We start from the raw sequence: 21,761 nt of genomic DNA on the forward strand, positions 1-21,761 counted from the left end.
GGTATGTTATGTTTATGGGTATGTTTTGTTTATGGGTATGTTCTGTTTATGGGTATGTTCTGTTTATGGGTATGTTCTGTTTATGGGTATGTTCTGTTTATGGGTATGTTCTGTTTATGGGTATGTTCTGTTTATGGGTATGTTCTGTTTATGGGTATGTTCTGTTTATGGGTATGTTCTGTTTATGGGTATGTTATGTTTATGGGTATGTTTTGTTTATGGGTATGTTATGTTTATGGGTATGTTCTGTTTATGGGTATGTTATGTTTATGGGTATGTTATGTTTATGGGTATGTTCTGTTTATGGGTATGTTATGTTTATGGGTATGTTATGTTTATGGGTATGTTATGTTTATGGGTATGTTCTGTTTATGGGTATGTTCTGTTTATGGGTATGTTCTGTTTATGGGTATGTTCTGTTTATGGGTATGTTCTGTTTATGGGTATGTTATGTTTATGGGTATGTTCTGTTTATGGGTATGTTCTGTTTATGGGTATGTTCTGTTTATGGGTATGTTCTGTTTATGGGTATGTTCTGTTTATGGGTATGTTATGTTTATGGGTATGTTATGTTTATGGGTATGTTATGTTTATGGGTATGTTATGTTTATGGGTATGTTCTGTTTATGGGTATGTTCTGTTTATGGGTATGTTATGTTTATGGGTATGTTATGTTTATGGGTATGTTCTGTTTATGGGTATGTTATGTTTATGGGTATGTTATGTTTATGGGTATGTTATGTTTATGGGTATGTTCTGTTTATGGGTATGTTTTGTTTATGGGTATGTTATGTTTATGGGTATGTTCTGTTTATGGGTATGTTCTGTTTATGGGTATGTTCTGTTTATGGGTATGTTATGTTTATGGGTATGTTCTGTTTATGGGTATGTTTTGTTTATGGGTATGTTATGTTTATGGGTATGTTCTGTTTATGGGTATGTTTTGTTTATGGGTATGTTATGTTTATGGGTATGTTCTGTTTATGGGTATGTTCTGTTTATGGGTATGTTCTGTTTATGGGTATGTTTTGTTTATGGGTATGTTATGTTTATGGGTATGTTCTGTTTATGGGTATGTTTTGTTTATGGGTATGTTATGTTTATGGGTATGTTCTGTTTATGGGTATGTTCTGTTTATGGGTATGTTCTGTTTATGGGTATGTTTTGTTTATGGGTATGTTTTGTTTATGGGTATGTTTTGTTTATGGGTATGTTCTGTTTATGGGTATGTTCTGTTTATGGGTATGTTATGTTTATGGGTATGTTCTGTTTATGGGTATGTTCTGTTTATGGGTATGTTTTGTTTATGGGTATGTTCTGTTTATGGGTATGTTCTGTTTATGGGTATGTTTTGTTTATGGGTATGTTTTGTTTATGGGTATGTTCTGTTTATGGGTATGTTCTGTTTATGGGTATGTTCTGTTTATGGGTATGTTCTGTTTATGGGTATGTTATGTTTATGGGTATGTTTTGTTTATGGGTATGTTCTGTTTATGGGTATGTTATGTTTATGGGTATGTTCTGTTTATGGGTATGTTATGTTTATGGGTATGTTCTGTTTATGGGTATGTTCTGTTTATGGGTATGTTATGTTTATGGGTATGTTCTGTTTATGGGTATGTTTTGTTTATGGGTATGTTTTGTTTATGGGTATGTTCTGTTTATGGGTATGTTATGTTTATGGGTATGTTCTGTTTATGGGTATGTTATGTTTATGGGTATGTTCTGTTTATGGGTATGTTATGTTTATGGGTATGTTATGTTTATGGGTATGTTCTGTTTATGGGTATGTTCTGTTTATGGGTATGTTCTGTTTATGGGTATGTTATGTTTATGGGTATGTTATGTTTATGGGTATGTTATGTTTATGGGTATGTTATGTTTATGGGTATGTTCTGTTTATGGGTATGTTCTGTTTATGGGTATGTTCTGTTTATGGGTATGTTCTGTTTATGGGTATGTTCTGTTTATGGGTATGTTCTGTTTATGGGTATGTTCTGTTTATGGGTATGTTCTGTTTATGGGTATGTTCTGTTTATGGGTATGTTCTGTTTATGGGTATGTTATGTTTATGGGTATGTTCTGTTTATGGGTATGTTCTGTTTATGGGTATGTTATGTTTATGGGTATGTTTTGTTTATGGGTATGTTTTGTTTATGGGTATGTTATGTTTATGGGTATGTTTTGTTTATGGGTATGTTATGTTTATGGGTATGTTCTGTTTATGGGTATGTTCTGTTTATGGGTATGTTCTGTTTATGGGTATGTTCTGTTTATGGGTATGTTCTGTTTATGGGTATGTTTTGTTTATGGGTATGTTATGTTTATGGGTATGTTCTGTTTATGGGTATGTTCTGTTTATGGGTATGTTCTGTTTATGGGTATGTTCTGTTTATGGGTATGTTTTGTTTATGGGTATGTTCTGTTTATGGGTATGTTATCCAGTTTCTCGCCGATCATAATGTTTCCCATCTGACCCAAATAAATTAAACTTGCTTTCATCACTGAAGTGAACTTTGGACCAGTTTTCCTCTGTCCACACAACATGCTTAGCCTAGCCTTTTGATTCTTTCTGTTAATGAGAGGTTTGGTCACTTGACAGATAATCAAGGAAATTAGCACCAGGTACCAGATTAACACCAATAACTGGGAGGAATCTGAAAGTGTTCTCTAATTTTGATCAGTGTGTTTACTGGAAAATAATGTTTTTTTTTAAAATGACAGGTATTTTATGGAAAAGGTGTTCTGGTAGCATGGTATAGGACAAAAACTCCTTCAACTGTTGAGCAGTGAAGATGACATTATTTCAGAATTGTTCAGTTGTTTATAAATTGTTCTCTAATTTTAATCGCCAGTGTATATGAAAGGTTTGGAAAGGTCTGTTTTTCCATGTGAGAACATCACACAGGGACAAGTGATTTCCAAATAAGGGGAACTCCAACTCCAGGGCATAAGGATGGATCAGACCAGTCCAGAGAGGTGTGTCTTATGAAAGATGTTCTGTAGTTGGTGATGGCTTGGAGAGCAGAGATGAATCCTGTTAGTCAGGTTCTCACATGCTCCAGAACTTGGTTTGAACACCTGATGTTCAGCATCCTGAGATTTGTAAGAGGTGATACTGAAGTCTGGAGACCTGCTCCTCAAAGCAAGTTGAGGTCGTGTATCTTCTCCAGCAGATCATCATAAATGATGTTTTGGGATAACTGTTTTGTGTTTGAGGGTCTGGCAGCAGTTGTTTGGAACAACCTACATTCCACGTTCCTTCAAAAACTGTGTGTGATGAATTTGTGCTGTTTGCATGCAGAGTGTGATCACACAGTATTGATCTGATCTGGATTTCTCTTCTGTTCATTTACTTTCTAGTTTGATAAACTGATAAAAAATAAACTATTAACACTTCTATTTTTCTTAACATTTTTACTTTACTGCATTCTTTCACACCTGTTTAAAACTTTATCACAATATTGTGTAGGTGTGAATTTCTTTAAATATGTTTTAGAAGTATTTCTCATATTTCTCCATCTTTATGGGTATGTTTTGTTTATGGGTATGTTCTATATATAAGTATGTTCTGTTTATGGGTATGTTCTGTTTATGGGTATGTTCTGTTTATGGGTATGTTCTATATATAAGTATGTTCTGTTTATGGGTATGTTCTATATATAAGTATGTTCTGTTTATGGGTATGTTTTGTTTATGGGTATGTTATGTTTATGGGTATGTTCTATATATAAGTATGTTCTGTTTATGGGTATGTTCTGTTTATGGGTATGTTCTATATATAAGTATGTTTTGTTTATGGGTATGTTTTGTTTATGGGTATGTTCTGTTTATGGGTATGTTTTGTTTATGGTAGGTCTTTTTCCTCATAAGTCGTTTCTGTGTACTTTCCGTCAGAAATATGCATAGAAGAGATGATTGGTCTGCACGTGCTTCTCAAGTCTATATGAAGGCGGATCTGAGCGTGTGGCGCGTTATAGATTCATCTCTCAGTCATACACTCAGTCCAACATCTCCGAGAAGATTCACAGCTCATATGGTGCATCGGTAAGTTTATTAATAATTAAAGTTCATCTGCTGATCTCTCAGTACTGCTCCTGCTCCTCTCACTCCAACATCTCCGAGAAGATTCACAGCTCATATGGTGCATCAGTACGTTTATTAATAATTAAAGTTCATCTGCTGATCTCTCAGTACTGCTCCTGCTCCTCTCACTCCAACATCTCCGAGAAGATTCACAGCTCATATGGTGCATCAGTAAGTTTATTAATAATTAAAGTTCATCTGCTGATCTCTCAGTGTAACGTGTAAAGATCACGTGATAAAACTACTACTGTCATTTACACTAAAAGTGAAAACTCAATATAATTATTTTTTTATTTTATTGCTCTTTTAAACATGAACATTGTCTCAAAGCAGCTTCACACAAACTGTAGCAAAGAAAAACTTCCAGAGATGCAAAGTGAAGAAACCTTGAGAGTGAAGACCGTTTCTTGTTCTTCATTACAGATGTTTTGTTTTGTAGGTCTGTTGTTCTGAAACATCATCATCATGCAGTCGGTCGGAATTCCTGCTGTTTCTGTCCTGAGTGAGTGTTTTTAATTCTGGATAAAACACACTGCTGAGGGATTTTACATTATTCATTGTAGTTATTAATAAAGTAGTTTTCTTCATAATTCAGTAGAATGAAGATGTTATAATGATTTACACGAATATCAATCAAAATCTATATTAATAAACTAATTCACCTCGTAACGGTGCAGAAACTGAACGGAATTTCTAGTTGAAACTCGAGTTTATATGATGCTTATTTAAAAATATAAAGATTTTACTTGCATGCATTAGTAATATTATTTGTTCCCACTTATTAGAATGTCATAAAGAAGATTATAATATTTTACTCTACAGCCAATCACCATCCAGGAGCTTCTGTTTTACTCTCTTTCTGAAGAAAGTTTGAGCGCATGCGCCATTTTGTAACGCAAACCCATTGTACTAAAATAAAGTTTAGAGTCCTATATGATAAATTAATAAATTAAATGAATTTATTGCAAATTTTAATTAAATCACATAAACTCCAAAAGAGGAATAAAGAGAATTTGGCAGAATTTTTACAATTGATGAAAAATTCATTATTTTATTTCTCCTTATAAAATGCAGTTTTTAGTTATGGACAGGACATTTTTCTGAATGGATTGTGTCACATGACCAAAATGTGTGTTCTGATTTGCTCTGTGATCTATTAGTTTATCTGCTGATCTCTCAGTGTAACGTGTAAAGATCACGTGATAAAACTACTACTGTCATTTACACTAAAAGTGAAAACTCAATATGATTATTTTTTTATTTTATTGCTCTTTTAAACATGAACATTGTCTCAAAGCAGCTTCACACAAACTGTAGCAAAGAAAAACTTCCAGAGATGCAAAGTGAAGAAACCTTGAGAGTGAAGACTGTTTCTTGTTCTTCATTACAGATGTTTTGTTTTGTAGGTCTGTTGTTCTGAAACATCATCATCATGCAGTCGGTCGGAATTCCTGCTGTTTCTGTCCTGAGTGAGTGTTTTTAATTCTGGATAAAACACACTGCTGAGGGATTTTACATTATTCATTGTAGTTATTAATAAAGTAGTTTTCTTCATAATTCAGTAGAATAAACATGTTATAATGATTTACACGAATATCAATCAAAATCTATATTAATAAACTAATTCACCTCGTAACGGTGCAGAAACTGAACGGAATTTCTAGTTGAAACTCGAGTTTATATGATGCTTATTTAAAAATATAAAGATTTTACTTGCATGCATTAGTAATATTATTTGTTCCCACTTATTAGAATGTCATAAAGAAGATTATAATATTTTACTCTACAGCCAATCACCATCCAGGAGCTTCTGTTTTACTCTCTTTCTGAAGAAAGTTTGTGCGCATGCGCCATTTTGTAACGCAAACCCATTGTATTAAAATAGAGTTTAGAGTCCTATATGATAAATTAATAAATTAAATGAATTTATTGCAAATTATTAATCAAATCACATAAACTCCAAAAGAGGAATAAAGAGAATTTGCCAGAATTTTTACAATTGATGAAAAATTCATTATTTTATTTCTCCTTATAAAATGCAGTTTTTAGTTATGGACAGGACATGTTTCTGAATGGATTGTGTCACATGACCAAAATGTGTGTTCTGATTTGCTCTGTGATCTATTAGTTTATCTGCTGATCTCTCAGTACTGCTCCTGCTCCTCTCACTCCAACATCTCCGAGAAGATTCACAGCTCATATGGTGCATCAGTACGTTTATTAATAATTAAAGTTCATCTGCTGATCTCTCAGTGCTGCTCCTGCTCCTCTCACTCCAACATCTCCGAGAAGATTCACAGCTCATATGGTGCATCAGTAAGTTTATTAATAATTAAAGTTCATCTGCTGATCTCTCAGTGTAACGTGTGAAGATCACGTGATAAAACTACTACTACTGTCATTTACACTAAAAGTGAAAACTCAATATAATTATTTTTTTATTTTATTGCTCTTTTAAACATGAACATTGTCTCAAAGCAGCTTCACACAAACTGTAGCAAAGAAAAACTTCCAGAGGTGCAAAGTGAAGAAACCTCGAGAGTGAAGACTGTTTCTTGTTCTTCATTACAGATGTTTTGTTTTGTAGGTCTGTTGTTCTGAAACATCATCATCATGCAGTCGGTCGGAATTCCTGCTGTTTCTGTCCTGAGTGAGTGTTTTTAATTCTGGATAAAACACACTGCTGAGGGATTTTACATTATTCATTGTAGTTATTAATAAAGTAGTTTTCTTCATAATTCAGTAGAATAAACATGTTATAATGATTTACACGAATATCAATCAAAATCTATATTAATAAACTAATTCACCTCGTAACGGTGCAGAAACTGAACGGAATTTCTAGTTGAAACTCGAGTTTATATGATGCTTATTTAAAAATATAAAGATTTTACTTGCATGCATTAGTAATATTATTTGTTCCCACTTATTAGAATGTCATAAAGAAGATTATAATATTTTACTCTACAGCCAATCACCATCCAGGAGCTTCTGTTTTACTCTCTTTCTGAAGAAAGTTTGTGCGCATGCGCCATTTTGTAACGCAAACCCATTGTATTAAAATAGAGTTTAGAGTCCTATATGATAAATTAATAAATTAAATGAATTTATTGCAAATTATTAATCAAATCACATAAACTCCAAAAGAGGAATAAAGAGAATTTGCCAGAATTTTTACAATTGATGAAAAATTCATTATTTTTATTTCTCCTTATAAAATGCAGTTTTTAGTTATGGACAGGACATGTTTCTGAATGGATTGTGTCACATGACCAAAATGTGTGTTCTGATTTGCTCTGTGATCTATTAGTTTATCTGCTGATCTCTCAGTGTAACGTGTAAAGATCACGTGATAAAACTACTACTGTCATTTACACTAAAAGTGAAAACTCAATATGATTATTTTTTTATTTTATTGCTCTTTTAAACATGAACATTGTCTCAAAGCAGCTTCACACAAACTGTAGCAAAGAAAAACTTCCAGAGATGCAAAGTGAAGAAACCTTGAGAGTGAAGACTGTTTCTTGTTCTTCATTACAGATGTTTTGTTTTGTAGGTCTGTTGTTCTGAAACATCATCATCATGCAGTCGGTCGGAATTCCTGCTGTTTCTGTCCTGAGTGAGTGTTTTTAATTCTGGATAAAACACACTGCTGAGGGATTTTACATTATTCATTGTAGTTATTAATAAAGTAGTTTTCTTCATAATTCAGTAGAATAAACATGTTATAATGATTTACACGAATATCAATCAAAATCTATATTAATAAACTAATTCACCTCGTAACGGTGCAGAAACTGAACGGAATTTCTAGTTGAAACTCGAGTTTATATGATGCTTATTTAAAATATAAAGATTTTACTTGCATGCATTAGTAATATTATTTGTTCCCACTTATTAGGGTTCGGGTTCGGGTTAGGGTTCGGGTTCGGGTTAGGGTTAGGGTTCGGGTTCGGGTTAGGGTTCGGGTTCGGGTTAGGGTTCGGGTTCGGGTTAGGGTTAGGGTTAGGGTTCGGGTTCGGGTTAGGGTTAGGGTTCGGGTTCGGGTTAGGGTTCGGGTTCGGGTTAGGGTTCGGGTTCGGGTTAGGGTTCGGGTTCGGGTTAGGGTTCGGGTTCGGGTTAGGGTTCGGGTTCGGGTTAGGGTTCGGGTTCGGGTTAGGGTTCGGGTTCGGGTTAGGGTTCGGGTTCGGGTTAGGGTTCGGGTTCGGGTTAGGGTTCGGGTTCGGGTTAGGGTTAGGGTTCGGGTTCGGGTTAGGGTTCGGGTTCGGGTTAGGGTTCGGGTTCGGGTTAGGGTTCGGGTTCGGGTTAGGGTTAGGGTTCGGGTTCGGGTTAGGGTTCGGGTTCGGGTTAGGGTTCGGGTTCGGGTTAGGGTTCGGGTTCGGGTTAGGGTTCGGGTTCGGGTTAGGGTTCGGGTTCGGGTTAGGGTTCGGGTTCGGGTTAGGGTTCGGGTTCGGGTTAGGGTTCGGGTTCGGGTTAGGGTTCGGGTTCGGGTTAGGGTTCGGGTTCGGGTTAGGGTTCGGGTTCGGGTTAGGGTTCGGGTTCGGGTTAGGGTTCGGGTTCGGGTTAGGGTTCGGGTTCGGGTTAGGGTTCGGGTTCGGGTTAGGGTTCGGGTTCGGGTTAGGGTTCGGGTTCGGGTTAGGGTTCGGGTTCGGGTTAGGGTTCGGGTTCGGGTTAGGGTTCGGGTTCGGGTTAGGGTTCGGGTTCGGGTTAGGGTTCGGGTTCGGGTTAGGGTTCGGGTTCGGGTTAGGGTTCGGGTTCGGGTTAGGGTTAGGGTTCGGGTTCGGGTTAGGGTTCGGGTTCGGGTTAGGGTTCGGGTTCGGGTTAGGGTTCGGGTTCGGGTTAGGGTTCGGGTTCGGGTTAGGGTTCGGGTTCGGGTTAGGGTTCGGGTTCGGGTTAGGGTTCGGGTTCGGGTTAGGGTTAGGGTTCGGGTTCGGGTTAGGGTTCGGGTTCGGGTTAGGGTTCGGGTTCGGGTTAGGGTTCGGGTTCGGGTTAGGGTTCGGGTTCGGGTTAGGGTTCGGGTTCGGGTTAGGGTTCGGGTTCGGGTTAGGGTTCGGGTTCGGGTTAGGGTTCGGGTTCGGGTTAGGGTTCGGGTTCGGGTTAGGGTTCGGGTTCGGGTTAGGGTTCGGGTTCGGGTTAGGGTTCGGGTTCGGGTTAGGGTTCGGGTTCGGGTTAGGGTTAGGGTTCGGGTTCGGGTTAGGGTTCGGGTTCGGGTTAGGGTTCGGGTTCGGGTTAGGGTTAGGGTTCGGGTTCGGGTTAGGGTTCGGGTTCGGGTTAGGGTTCGGGTTCGGGTTAGGGTTCGGGTTCGGGTTAGGGTTCGGGTTCGGGTTAGGGTTCGGGTTCGGGTTAGGGTTCGGGTTCGGGTTAGGGTTCGGGTTCGGGTTAGGGTTCGGGTTCGGGTTAGGGTTCGGGTTCGGGTTAGGGTTCGGGTTCGGGTTAGGGTTCGGGTTCGGGTTAGGGTTCGGGTTCGGGTTAGGGTTCGGGTTCGGGTTAGGGTTCGGGTTCGGGTTAGGGTTCGGGTTCGGGTTAGGGTTCGGGTTCGGGTTAGGGTTCGGGTTCGGGTTAGGGTTAGGGTTCGGGTTCGGGTTAGGGTTCGGGTTCGGGTTAGGGTTCGGGTTCGGGTTAGGGTTCGGGTTCGGGTTAGGGTTCGGGTTCGGGTTAGGGTTCGGGTTCGGGTTAGGGTTCGGGTTCGGGTTAGGGTTCGGGTTCGGGTTAGGGTTCGGGTTCGGGTTAGGGTTCGGGTTCGGGTTAGGGTTCGGGTTCGGGTTAGGGTTCGGGTTCGGGTTAGGGTTCGGGTTCGGGTTAGGGTTCGGGTTCGGGTTAGGGTTCGGGTTCGGGTTAGGGTTCGGGTTCGGGTTAGGGTTCGGGTTCGGGTTAGGGTTCGGGTTCGGGTTAGGGTTCGGGTTCGGGTTAGGGTTCGGGTTCGGGTTAGGGTTCGGGTTCGGGTTAGGGTTCGGGTTCGGGTTAGGGTTCGGGTTCGGGTTAGGGTTCGGGTTCGGGTTAGGGTTCGGGTTCGGGTTAGGGTTCGGGTTCGGGTTAGGGTTCGGGTTCGGGTTAGGGTTCGGGTTCGGGTTAGGGTTCGGGTTCGGGTTAGGGTTCGGGTTCGGGTTAGGGTTCGGGTTCGGGTTAGGGTTCGGGTTCGGGTTAGGGTTCGGGTTCGGGTTAGGGTTCGGGTTCGGGTTAGGGTTCGGGTTCGGGTTAGGGTTCGGGTTCGGGTTAGGGTTCGGGTTCGGGTTAGGGTTCGGGTTCGGGTTAGGGTTCGGGTTCGGGTTAGGGTTAGGGTTCGGGTTCGGGTTAGGGTTCGGGTTCGGGTTAGGGTTCGGGTTCGGGTTAGGGTTCGGGTTCGGGTTAGGGTTCGGGTTCGGGTTAGGGTTCGGGTTCGGGTTAGGGTTCGGGTTCGGGTTAGGGTTCGGGTTCGGGTTAGGGTTCGGGTTCGGGTTAGGGTTCGGGTTCGGGTTAGGGTTCGGGTTCGGGTTAGGGTTCGGGTTCGGGTTAGGGTTCGGGTTCGGGTTAGGGTTCGGGTTCGGGTTAGGGTTCGGGTTCGGGTTAGGGTTCGGGTTCGGGTTAGGGTTCGGGTTCGGGTTAGGGTTCGGGTTCGGGTTAGGGTTCGGGTTCGGGTTAGGGTTCGGGTTCGGGTTAGGGTTCGGGTTCGGGTTAGGGTTCGGGTTCGGGTTAGGGTTCGGGTTCGGGTTAGGGTTCGGGTTCGGGTTAGGGTTCGGGTTCGGGTTAGGGTTCGGGTTCGGGTTAGGGTTCGGGTTCGGGTTAGGGTTCGGGTTCGGGTTAGGGTTCGGGTTCGGGTTAGGGTTCGGGTTCGGGTTAGGGTTCGGGTTCGGGTTAGGGTTCGGGTTCGGGTTAGGGTTCGGGTTCGGGTTAGGGTTCGGGTTCGGGTTAGGGTTCGGGTTCGGGTTAGGGTTCGGGTTCGGGTTAGGGTTCGGGTTCGGGTTAGGGTTCGGGTTCGGGTTAGGGTTAGCTGATCTCTCAGTACTGCTCCTGCTCCTCTCACTCCAACATCTCCGAGAAGATTCACAGCTCATATGGTGCATCAGTAAGTTTATTAATAATTAAAGTTCATCTGCTGATCTCTCAGTGTAACGTGTGAAGATCACGTGATAAAACTACTACTACTACTACTACTACTACTACTACTACTACTACTACTACTACTACTACTACTACTACTACTACTACTACTACTACTACTACTACTACTACTACTACTACTACTACTACTACTACTACTACTACTACTACTACTACTACTACTACTACTACTACTACTACTACTACTACTACTACTACTACTACTACTACTACTACTACTACTACTACTACTAATAATAATAATAATAATAATAATAATAATAATAATAATAATAATAATAATAATAATAATAATAATAATAATAATAATAATAATAATAATAATAATAATAATAATAATAATAATAATAATAATAATAATAATAATAATAATAATAATAATAATAATAATAATAATAATAATAATAATAATAATAATAATAATAATAATAATAATAATAATAATAATAATAATAATAATAATAATAATAATAATAATAATAATAATAATAATAATAATAATAATAATAATAATAATAATAATAATAATAATAATAATAATAATAATAATAATAATAATAATAATAATAATAATAATAATAATAATAATAATAATAATAATAATAATAATAATAATAATAATAATAATAATAATAATAATAATAATAATAATAATAATAATAATAATAATAATAATAATAATAATAATAATAATAATAATAATAATAATAATAATAATAATAATAATAATAATAATAATAATAATAATAATAATAATAATAATAATAATAATAATAATAATAATAATAATAATAATAATAATAATAATAATAATAATAATAATAATAATAATAATAATAATAATAATAATAATAATAATAATAATAATAATAATAATAATAATAATAATAATAATAATAATAATAATAATAATAATAATAATAATAATAATAATAATAATAATAATAATAATAATAATAATAATAATAATAATAATAATAATAATAATAATAATAATAATAATAATAATAATAATAATAATAATAATAATAATAATAATAATAATAATAATAATAATAATAATAATAATAATAATAATAATAATAATAATAATAATAATAATAATAATAATAATAATAATAATAATAATAATAATAATAATAATAATAATAATAATAATAATAATAATAATAATAATAATAATAATAATAATAATAATAATAATAATAATAATAATAATAATAATAATAATAATAATAATAATAATAATAATAATAATAATAATAATAATAATAATAATAATAATAATAATAATAATAATAATAATAATAATAATAATAATAATAATAATAATAATAATAATAATAATAATAATAATAATAATAATAATAATAATAATAATAATAATAATAATAATAATAATAATAATAATAATAATAATAATAATAATAATAATAATAATAATAATAATAATAATAATAATAATAATAATAATAATAATAATAATAATAATAATAATAATAATAATAATAATAATAATAATAATAATAATAATAATAATAATAATAATAATAATAATAATAATAATAATAATAATAATAATAATAATAATAATAATAATAATAATAATAATAATAATAATAATAATAATAATAATAATAATAATAATAATAATAATAATAATAATAATAATAATAATAATAATAATAATAATAATAATAATAATAATAATAATAATAATAATAATAATAATAATAATAATAATAATAATAATAATAATAATAATAATAATAATAATAATAATAATAATAATAATAATAATAATAATAATAATAATAATAATAATAATAATAATAATAATAATAATAATAATAATAATAATAATAATAATAATAATAATAATAATAATAATAATAATAATAATAATAATAATAATAATAATAATAATAATAATAATAATAATAATAATAATAATAATAATAATAATAATAATAATAATAATAATAATAATAATAATAATAATAATAATAATAATAATAATAATAATAATAATAATAATAATAATAATAATAATAATAATAATAATAATAATAATAATAATAATAATAATAATAATAATAATAATAATAATAATAATAATAATAATAATAATAATAATAATAATAATAATAATAATAATAATAATAATAATAATAATAATAATAATAATAATAATAATAATAATAATAATAATAATAATAATAATATGTTCCTGCACTGGAAACTGTCCGGTGGTTCAGTGGAGTCGCTTCATTCCCAGTTACACCATTGTGTCTGAATGGAAGTGTCCCAGAGGACAGAATTTACAGAAAAGATTTGAAATATCAGGAGATACCAGCAGAGGAGATTTCTCCCTGATGATCATCTCAGTAGCCTACAATGATGGCGGCTCCTACAGGTGCAGCTGTAATGGAGAAACAGTTAGTGAAGTGAAGATGAAGGTTCTGGGTAAGTGTGTGTCTGTAGTGAAGTATGAGCTGCTGCACTGGTACAGGTGGAGCTCTTACACAAAAGCACAGAAGTGAAGATAAACCATGATCATGATGTTTTTGTCTGACAGTGGCGACAGTTGTAAAGGTTCATGAGAAGAAGAATGTCACCCTCCCGTGCTACGGAGACACTCGGAGACAAGATGTTAAAGATGTACAGTGGAAGAAGGATGGAGGAAAGGTTGTGCTGTACACTCATGCAAACAGATCAGTGACTACTGATGAAGCAGGAAGCAGATTTATGATGTCAGTAGAAGACTTTCTGGATGGTGATCTCTCTCTCCACATCAGTTCAGTTCACCTGTCTGATGCAGGAGAATATCGGTGTCTCCTCCATGATGAATCTCAGGATGGAGAACCATCAGCTGTTGTGCTGGAGGTAGAAGGTAGGTTTTTCTCTTGTCGATTCTTGGTCATTTCAACTTCTCTTAGTCATGTGAATTCTGCCCAGGTTAGAATTTACACCAGTAGGTGTAAACCAAGTTACACCAGCAGGTGGCGCCAGAGAATTATAATTAATCAATAGTGGCATCTCCACTCCACAAAGAGTGGAAAATGTATATACATGTTTGGTATGAAGTTCTTATCAGTCATCTTAAACATTAGTGCACTGTGCTATGAACAACACCAACAACACAAGAGATTTTTATATAGAAAAAAGACAAACCCATTTAAATACTAAAGTTGACACAGAAAATACCCTAATAAATGATTACATTTTTACCAGGGCTACAACATCAAACAACCACCAGCTCCACCAGCTCCACCAGCTCCACCAGCACCACCAGCACCAGCATCTGCAGTGAGGTTACAGTACTGCGTGTGCTACTTGGATTGATCTCTGTAGGTTTTATCATCGGACTGATGGTTTGGATTGTGAGAAGACACAGAGATCATCCTGTATTAGATCCAGAACCACAGGCAGCTCTGAATCCATTTCAGAACTAGATGATGATAATCATTTGAGAGTGAACTCATGTTCTTCATCATCATCATCATCATCATGTTTAAATGTTTAAAATCTTAGCTGTTAAATGGTATAGTTTGTAGGTGGACCAGCTTTTCTATCTACAGCACTGTTGTGTTATAGCATGTATTTATTGTCCTGTCCTGTGAATTTATTGTTTTCTTTTCTGTTCTTGTGCAATGAATTTAGTCTTTTTAAATTGATTGGAAAATTTAAATAATGCAGAATATTAAATTGATTAATCAGTACATATAAAATTACATGAATAATTACAATTCAATAAATGGAAAAATAAAAGTCAATAGTTTACATTTGTTAAACCCATTTTGGTAATACAGATAAAATTTTCTCCAATTCTTTTAATTGAAAAATCAACAATTACAGATACAAAATAGTAAACAGAAATTCTCAATTCTCAAGTAGAACACCTCAGTGTATATTTTATTTTCTCCAACTTAAGAAAAAACATTAAGTCTTTAAACCACCGAGAGGTGGAGGGACATCCTATTGTTTTCCAGTGTAGAAGTATGCAACGTCGGGCCAACAAAGATGAGAAAGCTAAAACATCTTTGTGTGCAGAACTCAGTGATACCGACTCGTTGGTAACCCCAAATATAGCGATCAGTGGGCATGGCGTCAATTGCATTTCAAATATGGAGGACATAATACTGAAAAAACCTGCTCAGTATGCATGTAATTTCGGGCACAGAAAGAACATATGACTTAAATGACAGGAGGAAGCATGACATCTGTCACATCTGTCCTCAACCCCAGGATAGATTTTTGCCTGTTTCGATTTGGGAAGATGAACTCTGTACAAAACCTTAAACTGAATGAGGCTGAGGCGGGTACAGGAAGTGGTAGAACATTTCCTGTCCACATCATTCTCCCACTGTTCAGTGTTTTGAATCTGATACGTGCAGCTACTGGAAGCCAGTGAAGGAGCAGCAGTGGGGTGGTGTGGGAGAACTTGGGCTGATTGAACACAAGTCGTGCAGCTGCGTTTTGGATCATTTGCAGTGGATGAATAACGTTCAGGGAAGACCTGCCAGCAGAGAGTTGCAGTAGTCAAGTCTTGAAATGACAAGAGACTGAACAAGCACCTGGGCAGCCTGTATGGACAGAAATGGTCGAATCCTTCGGATGTTATAGAGAAGAAATCGACAAGAACGAGCAACATTAGCGACATGTGGGAAAAAGACAGTTCATTGTCCATAGTTACCCCAAGGTTACGAGCAGTGGCTGAAGGGAGAGCAGAGAGTCATGAAGTGTTATTTGGAGATCTTGACCTGGAGATGAATCACCTGGGATGACCAGCAGTTCTGTTTTGCTGGGGTTGAGTTTAAGTTGGTGAGCACTCATCCATAAAGATATGTCTGACAAGCATGCTGAGATCCGAGCGAAGCTGTGGTATCTGATGGAGGAAAGAAAAGATGAGTTGAGTGTCATCTGCATAGCAGTGATAAGAAAACCCATGTGAGGATATGACTTCACCAATGGAGTGGGTATAGAGGAGAAAAGGAGGGACCAAGTACAGAGCCTTGTGGGACACCAGTGGTGAGTCTGCAGGGCAGATGTGGATCCCTCCATGTTACCTGGTATGAGCGACCTTCCAGGTAGGAAGCAAACCATTCCATGCTGTTCAGCAGATACCAAGGCTCTTGAGGGTTGACAAAAGTGTCTTGTGGTTGACTGTGTCAAATGCTGCTGAAAGGTCCAGAAAGATAAGTACAGATGACAGCTTGGCTGACCGAGCAGCATGCAGTTTCTCAGAAACAGCCAAAGGGCCGTCTCTGTGGAATGTGCCGCTTTGAACCCAGACTGGTTAGGATCATGGAGGTTGTTCTGTGAGAGACAATTGGTTAAAAACAGTGCATTCCAGAGATTTAGAAAGAAAGGAGAGAAGTGATACCGGTCTGTAGTTGTTGATGTCTAATGGATCCAGAGCAGGTTCCTGACCGATCAGACCAGATCTATCTTTCTTTAAGATAGGAATGAAATGTAAACAAATGTACACTTGTTAAGAACTGTTGAAGTTAACAGAGTGGTGTTACATTAACACATACTTATTAGCAATTGATAGCATTTTAAAATTAACATAACTTACAAACAAACATACAGTATAGAGTATTGAGTATAGACTATACAGTATTGAGTATAGAGTATTGAGTATAGAGTATAGAGTATTTAGTTTACAGTAATTAGTATAGAGTATTTAGTTTACAGTATTTAGTATAGAGTATAGAGTATTTAGTTTACAGTAATTAGTATAGCGTATAGAGTATTTAGTTTACAGTAATTAGTATAGGTATAGAGTATTTAGTTTACAGTAATTAGTATAGCGTATAGAGTATTTAGTTTACAGTAATTAGTATAGGTATAGAGTATTTGGTTTACAGTAATTAGTATAGAGTATAGAGTATTTTGTTTACAGTAATTAGTATAGAGTATAGAGTATTTGGTTTACAGTAATTAGTATAGCGTATAGAGTATTTGGTTTACAGTAATTAGTATAGGTATAGAGTATTTGGTTTACAGTAATTAGTATAGGTATAGAGTATTTGGTTTACAGTAATTAGTATAGCGTATAGAGTATTTTGTTTACAGTAATTAGTATAGGTATAGAGTATTTGGTTTACAGTAATTAGTATAGAGTATAGAGTATTTGGTTTACAGTAATTAGTATAGCGTATAGAGTATTTTGTTTACAGTAATTAGTATAGGTATAGAGTATTTAGTTTACAGTATTTAGTATAGAGTATTGAGTATAGAGTATAGAGTATTTGGTTTACAGTAATTAGTATAGAGTATAGAGTATTTGGTTTACAGTAATTAGTATAGAGTATAGAGTATTTAGTTTACAGTAATTAGTATAGGTATAGAGTATTTGGTTTACAGTATTGAGTATAGAGTATAGAGTATTTAGTTTACAGTAATTAGTATAGGTATAGAGTATTTGGTTTACAGTAATTAGTATAGAGTATTTGGTTTACAGTATTGAGTATAGAGTATAGAGTATTTGGTTTACAGTATTGAGTATAGAGTATAGAGTATTTAGTTTACAGTATTGAGTATAGAGTATAGAGTATTTGGTTTACAGTATTGAGTATAGAGTATAGAGTATTTAGTTTACAGTATTGAGTATAGAGTATAGAGTATTTAGTTTACAGTATTGAGTATAGACTATACAGTATTGAGTATAGAGTATTTGGTTTACAGTAATTAGTATAGAGTATTTAGTTTACAGTATTGAGTATTGAGTATAGAGTATTTTGTTTACAGTAATTAGTATAGCGTATAGAGTATTTTGTTTACAGTAATTAGTATAGAGTATTGAGTATAGACTATACAGTATTGAGTATAGAGTATAGAGTATTTGGTTTACAGTATTGAGTATAGACTATACAGTATTGAGTATAGACTATACAGTATTGAGTATAGAGTATTTGGTTTACAGTATTGAGTATAGAGTATTTAGTTTACAGTATTGAGTATAGAGTATAGAGTATAGAGTATTTAGTTTACAGTAATTAGTATAGAGTATTTTGTTTACAGTAATTAGTATAGCGTATAGAGTATTTTGTTTACAGTAATTAGTATAGAGTATTTAGTTTACAGTATTGAGTATAGAGTATTTTGTTTACAGTAATTAGTATAGAGTATTTAGTTTACAGTATTTAGTATAGAGTATTTAGTTTACAGTATTTAGTATAGAGTATTTGGTTTACAGTATTGAGTATTGAGTATAGAGTATACAGTATTGAGTATAGAGTATAGAGTATTTGGTTTACAGTATTGAGTATAGACTATACAGTATTGAGTATAGACTATACAGTATTGAGTATAGAGTATTTGGTTTACAGTATTGAGTATAGAGTATTTAGTTTACAGTATTGAGTATAGAGTATAGAGTATAGAGTATTTAGTTTACAGTATTGAGTATAGAGTATTTAGTTTACAGTATTGAGTATAGACTATACAGTATTGAGTATAGACTATACAGTATTGAGTATAGAGTATTTAGTTTACAGTATTGAGTATAGAGTATTTGGTTTACAGTATTGAGTATTGAGTATAGAGTATAGAGTATTTGGTTTACAGTATTGAGTATAGACTATACAGTATTGAGTATAGAGTATTTAGTTTACAGTATTGAGTATTGAGTATAGACTATACAGTATTGAGTATAGAGTATTTAGTTTACAGTAATTAGTATAGAGTATTTGGTTTACAGTATTGAGTATTGAGTATAGAGTATAGAGTATAGAGTATAGAGTATTGAGTATACAGTATTGAGTATAGACTATACAGTATTGAGTATTGAGTATAGAGTATTGAGTATAGAGTATTGAGTATAGAGTATTTGGTTTACAGTATTGAGTATAGAGTATAGAGTATTTGGTTTACAGTAATTAGTATAGAGTATAGAGTATAGAGTATTTGGTTTACAGTATTGAGTATAGAGTATTTGGTTTACAGTATTGAGTATTGAGTATAGAGTATTTGGTTTACAGTAATTAGTATAGAGTATAGAGTATTTAGTTTACAGTATTGAGTATTGAGTATAGAGTATTTGGTTTACAGTATTGAGTATAGAGTATTTGGTTTACAGTATTGAGTATTGAGTATAGAGTATTTAGTTTACAGTATTGAGTATAGAGTATTTAGTTTACAGTATTGAGTATAGAGTATTTAGTTTACAGTATTGAGTATAGAGTATTTGGTTTACAGTATTGAGTATAGACTATACAGTATTGAGTATTGAGTATAGAGTATAGAGTATTGAGTATAGAGTATTGAGTATAGACTATACAGTATTGAGTATAGAGTATAGAGTATTGAGTATAGACTATACAGTATTGAGTATTGAGTATAGACTATACAGTATTGAGTATAGACTATACAGTATTGAGTATAGAGTATTTGGTTTACAGTAATTAGTATAGAGTATAGAGTATTTGGTTTACAGTATTGAGTATAGAGTATAGAGTATAGAGTATTTGGTTTACAGTATTGAGTATTGAGTATAGAGTATTTGGTTTACAGTATTGAGTATAGAGTATAGAGTATAGAGTATTTAGTTTACAGTATTGAGTATTGAGTATAGAGTATCGAGTATTGAGTATAGAGTATTGAGTATAGACTATACAGTATTGAGTATTGAGTATAGAGTATTCAGTATACAGTATTGAGTATTGAGTATAGAGTATTTAGTTTACAGTATTGAGTATTGAGTATAGAGTATTTGGTTTACAGTATTGAGTATTGAGTATAGAGTATAGAGTATTTAGTTTACAGTATTGAGTATAGAGTATAGAGTATTGAGTATAGACTATACAGTATTGAGTATAGACTATACAGTATTGAGTATTGAGTATAGAGTATTTAGTTTACAGTATAGAGTATATAGTATACAGTATTGAGTATAGACTATACAGTATTGAGTATTGAGTATAGAGTATTGAGTATAGACTATACAGTATTGAGTATAGAGTATAGAGTATTGAGTATAGACTATACAGTATTGAGTATTGAGTATAGACTATACAGTATTGAGTATAGACTATACAGTATTGAGTATAGACTATACAGTATTGAGTATAGAGTATTTGGTTTACAGTATTGAGTATAGAGTATAGAGTATTTAGTTTACAGTAATTAGTATAGAGTATAGAGTATTTGGTTTACAGTATTGAGTATAGACTATACAGTATTGAGTATTGAGTATAGAGTATTTAGTTTACAGTATTGAGTATAGACTATACAGTATTGAGTATAGAGTATTTAGTTTACAGTAATTAGTATTGAGTATAGAGTATTGAGTATTGAGTATACAGTATACAGTATTGAGTATTGAGTATAGACTATACAGTATTGAGTATTGAGTATAGAGTATTTGGTTTACAGTAATTAGTATAGAGTATAGAGTATTGAGTATAGACTATACAGTATTGAGTATTGAGTATAGAGTATTGAGTATAGACTATACAGTATTGAGTATTGAGTATAGAGTATACAGTATTGAGTATTGAGTATAGAGTATTTGGTTTACGAGTATTGAGTATAGAGTATTTAGTTTACAGTATTGAGTATAGACTATACAGTATTGAGTATAGACTATACAGTATTGAGTATAGAGTATTTGGTTTACAGTATTGAGTATAGAGTATTTAGTTTACAGTATTGAGTATAGACTATACAGTATTGAGTATAGAGTATTTGGTTTACAGTATTGAGTATAGAGTATTGAGTATAGAGTATTTAGTTTACAGTATTGAGTATTGAGTATAGACTATACAGTATTGAGTATAGAGTATTTAGTTTACAGTATTGAGTATAGACTCAAACAACATCAGTACGATGCGTGGGCATTATTTTATTAAACCAGTTCAGATACAGCTTTTGAAGGCAGATCTGAACGTGTAACGCCTTACAGAGAAGCCCCGAGATTCACCTCTCAGTCAAACACTCAGACCAACATCTCCGAGAAGATTCACAGCTCATATAATGCATCAGTATGTTTTAATACTTAAAGTTCATCTGCTGATCTCTCAGTGTAACGTGTGAAGATCACGTGATAAAACTACTACTGTCATTTACACTAAAAGTTAAAACTCAATATAATTATTTTTTTATTTTATTGCGCTTTTAAACATGAACATTGTCTCAAAGCAGCTTCACACAAACTGTAGCAAAGAAAAACTTCCAGAGATGCAAAGTGAAGAAACCTTGAGAGTAAAGACTGTTTCTTGTTCTTCATTACAGATGTTTTGTTTTGTAGGTCTGTTGTTCTGAAACATCATCATCATGCAGTCGGTCGGAATTCCTGCTGTTTCTGTCCTGAGTGAGTGTTTTTAATTCTGGATAAAACACACTGCTGAGGGATTTTACATTATTCATTGTAGATATTAATAAAGTAGTTTTCTTCATAATTCAGTAGAATGAAGATGTTATAATTATTTACACGAATATCAATCAAAATCTATATTAATAAACTAATTCACCTCGTAACGGTGCAGAAACTGAACGGAATTTCTAGTTGAAACTCGAGTTTATATGAAGCTTATTTAAAAATATAAAGATTTTACTTGCATGTCTTAGTA

The 21,761-nt window shown here is 34.1% G+C and overlaps 1 protein-coding gene and 1 long non-coding RNA gene across 3 annotated transcripts; both read left to right on the forward strand.

Moving 5' to 3' along the window:
* The first annotated feature begins 6,327 nt into the window (after positions 1-6,327).
* LOC124388441 lies at positions 6,328-7,409 on the forward strand. Of its 2 annotated transcripts, none has more exons than XR_006926415.1 (3): positions 6,328-6,402; positions 6,674-6,736; positions 7,397-7,409. It is a non-coding gene; the product is annotated as an uncharacterized LOC124388441 (long non-coding RNA). The 2 variants fall into 2 exon arrangements; XR_006926414.1 differs by having other exon boundaries at positions 6,332-6,402; positions 6,658-6,736; positions 7,397-7,407.
* Positions 7,410-13,416: 6,007 nt separating this feature from the next.
* On the forward strand, positions 13,417-14,639 carry LOC124389375. Its single transcript, XM_046854752.1, has 3 exons — positions 13,417-13,650; positions 13,763-14,077; positions 14,419-14,639. The coding sequence occupies exons 1-3, from the start codon at positions 13,560-13,562 to the stop codon at positions 14,637-14,639; spliced, it is 627 nt and encodes a 208-aa protein (XP_046710708.1). The 5' UTR covers positions 13,417-13,559.
* The last annotated feature ends 7,122 nt before the right edge of the window (positions 14,640-21,761 follow it).

This window comes from Silurus meridionalis, chromosome 7, assembly GCF_014805685.1.
Source record: "Silurus meridionalis isolate SWU-2019-XX chromosome 7, ASM1480568v1, whole genome shotgun sequence".
Classification (NCBI taxonomy): Eukaryota; Metazoa; Chordata; class Actinopteri; order Siluriformes; family Siluridae; genus Silurus; species Silurus meridionalis.